Source organism: Triplophysa rosa, linkage group LG4, assembly GCF_024868665.1.
Source record: "Triplophysa rosa linkage group LG4, Trosa_1v2, whole genome shotgun sequence".
In the NCBI taxonomy this organism is placed as follows: Eukaryota; Metazoa; Chordata; class Actinopteri; order Cypriniformes; family Nemacheilidae; genus Triplophysa; species Triplophysa rosa.
The window spans coordinates 30,559,442-30,565,783 of NC_079893.1; the positions used below are offsets into that span (position 1 = coordinate 30,559,442).

Here is a 6,342-nt window from a genome sequence, read left to right on the forward strand (position 1 = left end):
TTGCAGATTCCTTAGTTCATGCACGTCATCCACATAATTGTTGAGCAGTTCAGTCATTGAGTAGGCTAATGTTATCAGTATCTGTAGTTACCATGCAAGTTAGGCTACCGTGCTATTACACAAAACAAAACGCCTGGTTGCGAGTGTATTTAGTAACTTATGATTTTTTTTTTTCTAGAAAACTATTGCCCAGCTCTACTGCAGAGAGCTCACTTTGAGTGCACCAATGAACAACCTGAACACACTGTGGAAAAACCAGTGAATGAATTCTAGACATGCTGCCAAAGTGGAACCTAAGATAAAACTCTAAGTCACGTACGTCTTTAAAGCTACTAACTCATGCTTCAAACACAAACTACACTGTAAAAATTGAACAGTTGGATATACTTAAAAAGATGAGTACAAATGGTAAAACCTAAAAATGTTAAGTTGGACCAATTTAAATTTCACAGCTGACAAAAGTGTAAAAAATGATCAGTTGGATCGACTTAAAAAATTACTTCAATTGATAACACTTAGAAAAATTAAGTTGGTCCAACTTAAATTTCCTTATCTACGAAAAGTCACCATCATGGTGATCGGTGTTTCCTTGAGTTGAGCTCTTGACCCTTGACTTTCGTTTATAAATTTGTTGAAATTATTGATAAAATGATATAAGCAACTTCACTGAAGCCGAGGATCAGGAGCCCAACTAAAGCAAACACTGATAATGGTGATTCCATTATTCCATTATATCAGTTCCATTAACATTCAGGTCTTGCAACTTGACTTGGACTCGCCTCTCTTGACGTGGGACTTGAAAAACAATGACTTGGTCCCACCTCTGGTAATATACAATTAATGGAAATCACAGCAGGAACACTAAAATAACAGTATTATATTGTGCAAATTATAATGTCCTTTACAGTAATAAACTGTTGTTGCAGATTACAGTAGGTATGCTGTAAAATTACAGCTATGTGCTGGCAAATATAGCTGCCAGTTGTTTACTGTAATTTAACAGGGAATTTTTTTACAGTGTATACAATCGTGTTAAATGAAAGTGATTTGTTCATATAAAGTGAACAGCATATATATTTTTTATGGCATACAAGAAATTGTTTATTTAAAAACATGTATATATAATAAAATTCAACAAATTGTTTATTCAATTAATTTATTATACAGTAAAATATTAATATAAATGAATATTACTGTAAATCAAATCAAATATACATAGTTACATTATTTGCCACTAGCCAGACCCAGACCAATAAACAAATGCAGACCAAAAGTTAACTTCAGGCCAGGCCTGAAGTTCGATGAGACGTCTATATTCCATCCGTATGATGGTTCCAGCAAACACTGGCAAAATCCAATTTGCAGGAGTTTTGTGAATATAATTTTGCATCTTCCTTTGAGCCCCTGTTGTCATTTTAAGTTTAAGCTTCATACATCGCCTTGTGCACCTCCACCAAGCAGAGCAAAGACAGCAAATATATGCTGGTAACAATGCAAGTAAGGATGCAGTAGTACAGCATGACTTCTGCTGGGTTCTGTCTAGTACATCCTCTAATATCCAAAAGTGGTTTCCAACCATAAACTAACAATAATAAAACTCCCTGGCCTACAAAAAACATAACAACATAAAAATACCTCAGAGACAAGAGCTGGCAGAGTAGCTAACGATATTAGAGTTAGGATAAGCCAAATCTTGAATCAATTTTATTTAATATTATATATGTAAATATGTCTCTGTCAGCAGCTGGTGATATCACTTGATGTTATCCAGTAACAAATGTTTGATAGTACTCTGTGGGTAGCAGTTTTAACCAAACATGTACGTGATGAAGCTTTTAATCAATCTGTATTTGAATGCAGGTCTACCTAAAAGTAAAACTGCTCCTATTATTGCTATTGAAGGAACTGTTACTGCTGCTACATTTCTGATTTTCCTTTTTATTTCACAATATTTCTCAATGATTTCTTTCAACTGTCTATTTGTTATTAAAATGTTTTCAATTTTCTCATTTGTGTAGCACTTCCAACCATTTGTTTCCATCATTTTCTCAATCTTTTCCAACAGTAGTGTGACCTGACCTCTGTTTGCAAAGTCCACATTACAAGATGAATGAAATCTGCCTCCACAGCTCTCAATCAGTGCCTGAATGTCATTATTTTTATTTATAAACTCATCCAAAGGTGTACTTAGCTGATCTACATGAGTGAACACAATGATTGTGTGGTCTACAGCATCTTCACCTATATTCCCCTGAATACATTTCACTGTGTTCTGTGTGGAACCCTTTACATTGATGACAAGCAGAAACACATGAGGACCAGGATCAGACTCAACGACTAGGTCCTTTAAAACAGTCTCAGATTTTTTTTTATCCATTGATGAATCACATAGTTGTGGAGTGTCAATTATTGACAAGCTTCTCCCCTCAACAATTGCACTTCTGCTAGATGGTTTGGTCAATGATGTGTCTGCAAACTCCTTCTTCATGCCCAGGATGATGTTTCCTGTTGTGGTCTTTCCTGATCCATTTTTACCCAACAGCACAATCCTGGGTTTCTCTGACCCTGTAAAGCAGATAGTGAGATCATTTTAGATTAAATTGAGAAATCAAAAATCCTGAAATAAAAACATTGTGGTTTTGAGAAAAAAAGAAAATGGTGCGCATTCAGCTGCCTGTTTATACGAACAGACTCACTGCTCCTCTGTGTTCTGCGTGTTTTTTTCATTCAAATGATTGTGCACAATGTATAATGTTTTGCATTAGCAAGAGCTGCTGAGTTTGACTGTAACTTGACTACTGTTATGCATAGCCTATAATAATTCTAGAATAATTCTAAAACTAATCAAAAACATCTAAAACTAAATATTTAGATGATTGGTAAAAAAGTTATATTTGATTGTGTTGCAATGACCAAGGAAAAATAATATATTTTGTATTGTTTTAAAATATGTTCTCCTTAATTTTTGTTGTTTTAGTCTGTGTAATTAATATAATTAAATAAAAACTATTTCAAAAAGTTTTTTAAAGTAATTTTCGGTTTCAGATCGGTTTTCGGCCGACTGCATCCTAACTTTCAGCCCACAATTTTCATTTCGATGCATCACAACTGTTTATTTTGTTGCAGTAGATTTACATTTGTGAACCACTTATTTCAGTCATGAAAGAACCAATCTCAATGTTAACTAAAAAAGCATCTGTATTTTGCTTACTGTATGAGGCTTGGCATACAAAGCAAACAGCTCCAGCATTATCTACCTAATGCATTTCTTTTCTGATCAGTTGAAAACACTGAAAGAAGTGAATTTACTATGAAGGACAAGAACCCAACTACACTGATGATGGTGGTTTGTTGAAACGACTTGACTTGTTTGCACTGTGACCTGAGACTTGATGGCAGAAACTTGAGACTTGACTTGCTCTCACCTCTGATAATTGGTTCATTTAAAAAGTGCACAATCAGTATGGGGGCAGTTGTATCAATGCATGCATTGGTAAGTGGCACAGCCCTTATACTTACAGAAGATTTTTCTTTGATCTATCCTTTCTTGAGCTTCCCGGTACATTTCATTGCTGTAGTGCTTTCCTCCATTCTCGTTCACCATCTTCTCAATCTTCTCCAGCAGGTGTGTCACCTGAGAGCGGTTTTCCATGTCTTTATTGTTGAATGAGTGATATCTATCACCACAGCTCTTTACCAGTGTTTGTAGCTCTAAACTCTCTTCAATATATGCATCTAATGATTCATTTTCTAGTGCATCAGCATGAGTGAACAGAATGATGGTGTAGTGTGCAGCTTCTTCACCAAAGTTCTCCTGAATCCATTTCACTGCGTTCTTCTCCTCCTCTGTGAATCTCACATCCAGTCTGATGACCAGCAGAAACACATGAGGACCAGGAGCTGACATCACTACACACTTCTCAATCTCACACTTCAGCTCCTCTGGATTCATTGATGTATCAAACAGTCCTGGAGTATCAGTTATTTCAGTAATCTCACCAGCCACATTCTTTTTTTGTTTTTCACAGGTGTTAGTAGTTGATATTGCAGAAATTTTATGTTCAAAACACTTTTCGCCAAATAAAATGTTTCCTGCTGAACTCTTTCCAGATCCAGTTTTACCCACCAGAACAATCCTGAATTTAGGTGACTCTGACACTGTGAATATAAAACACATGATTTAAACGTCTTTGCTGTTCTTATATCACTGTGAGATACACTCAGAGAAGGTTATGTATTTTAAATGCAAAACATTTAGCCTTAACATTATGGGTGTAAATTTAACCTAACAGCAGGGGGGACAATAAACAAAAAATTCTCAACAGCAATTTTTGAAGGGGACACAAATAATACAGTCAAAATTGTACTAATAACATGTACTTTAGTATTTTACTCAGGGGTGCCCAAACTCAGTCCTCGAGGCCGGTGTCCTCCAGAGTTTCTCTTCATCCCTAATCAAACAAATCAAACACACATGTCTGTAGCTTCCCTGATAGCAAGAGAGCGATGAAAACTATTGAATCAATGTTAAAAACTGTTGAATCCTCAATGTGTTGTTGTCAGCCACCATTATTGTGATCAGTGTTTGCTTTAGTTGAGTTCTTGACTCTCGTGTTTTAATGTCAAGTTTTCATTGTCTGCTGTAACAGAGCTGAAATATGTTTGTTGAGTCAATGAGAAACAAGATCCATTAGAATCAGCTGAAGGTGGATGTTGTTGTGAGGTTATATATATACTGTAGCTCATGAGAGTGATGTTTTATTAGTGTTTTAAGTTTCTGTGATACTTCTGTGTGATTAAAGCAGTGCTGAGGTGTCAGACTTTTATTCATTTACAGGAAATATTCCTTACATTTGTTTTGTTTCAAACTCAATTAGACACGAGGAATCGGTGTATGAAGCTCAGCAATGGTGACAATCAACAAAATAAAACATCATGCTGCAATGCATTCTGGGTAACATTTTAGTACAACACTCATTCATGACTCCCAGCATGCATTGCAGTTGATCTGTTTATCTGAATTAATTGGGGATTGTCACCATTGTTCAGATGTGTATGAAGAGTGTTGATGTCTAAGCGTGTCACGTGTTTATTTGGTCACAGTAACTTCTCACTAGTAAACCAGAACATTTCAATCAGTCATGAAGATCAGATTCAAGATTATATTGTAGGAGTTCTCATCTTTATTCATCTTATTCTCATCTTTAGATTCACAATAACAGTATACTGCACCATCTCTAGTGTAAAACATCTCTTTCTTTATAAATGCACACGTGTTCTCACAGAAACACTACTGTAAGCACTTAAAGAGGAGCGAGAACTAAATGAAGACGAGTCAAGAGCTCAACTAAAGCAAACACTGATCACAGTGATGGTGGTTTGATGAAATGTCAACTTTTTTCAACATTAATTGCAGGTGCAAAAGTGATATTGATGAAATGCCATTAATATTGACATATCAGCACATCTGAACATAGATTCAATGGTTGCTTGCTGTCAGAGTTTCTCTTGATCTTGAGGATGTTGATGAGTTTGTTCAGGTGTGTTTGATTTGTTTGAGTAGGGTAAGAGCTAAACTCTGGACCACACTCTGCACGAGTTTATCAGAGGCGTTTAGTACTCAAGTATTTTACTCAAGTACATTTATCCAGCATCTTTATATACTTCAGTGTTTTTCCTTTTGAGAAACTTTACTTCACCACATTATAAAGCATATACATATTTAGTTTAATCCACCACATTTCATAAAACAATTTTCTATATGTTTTTTACCTTAAATACTTAAGAACATTAAAAATCTACTATCTTACTTTTACTCAAGTAAACTGATTGTTGAGTAAATTACTTGAGTAAAAGTAAGAAAGAACTTTGACTTTTAATGTACTTTCTTAAATGTAAAAATTGCCATGTAGTTTTCAAATGCAGTTGAGTAAAAAGTATGATATATGCCATGCTTTATAATGTATGGAAGTAAAACATTTCCAAAGTAAAAACACTAGTAAACAAAAGTAAAGATACTTGATCCCTGAGAGTAAAATACTCAAGTACTATACACCTCTGCTTTCAAGTCACAAGCAAGTCTGAAGTCACATCCAAGTCCTCAAAGAGTTAAAGTTAATGAGATAATTAAATGATGATTGAGCATTAGTGATGAACATCTGCTGTTATTGAGAATCACAGAGGATCAGATGTTGATGTTTAATTGGTTCAAATGACGTCACCATCATGGAGATCAGTGTTTGCTTTAGTTGGGCTCTTGACCCTTGACCCCTGTGTTAGATTTCTCTCTGTATCAATGCATGTGCTGTTGTAAAGCAGAGAGATCAGTGTTTGCTTTAGTTG

At 35.3% G+C, this 6,342-nt stretch overlaps 1 protein-coding gene across 2 annotated transcripts in view; it reads right to left on the minus strand.

Moving 5' to 3' along the window:
* Positions 1–1,747: 1,747 nt before the first annotated feature.
* The window catches only part of LOC130553200 (GTPase IMAP family member 8-like), a 21,258-nt gene continuing 16,663 nt past the window's right edge, over positions 1,748–6,342 (minus strand). For both annotated transcript variants that reach the window (XM_057332024.1, XM_057332025.1), the window contains 3 exons: positions 4,381–4,451; positions 3,520–4,158; positions 1,748–2,565 (listed from right to left, as the gene is read on the minus strand). In XM_057332024.1, the coding sequence (XP_057188007.1) occupies positions 1,808–2,565; positions 3,520–4,158; position 4,381 (1,398 nt within the window). In that variant the 5' untranslated portion in view covers positions 4,382–4,451 and the 3' untranslated portion in view covers positions 1,748–1,807. The remainder of the gene's footprint in view (positions 2,566–3,519; positions 4,159–4,380; positions 4,452–6,342) is intronic.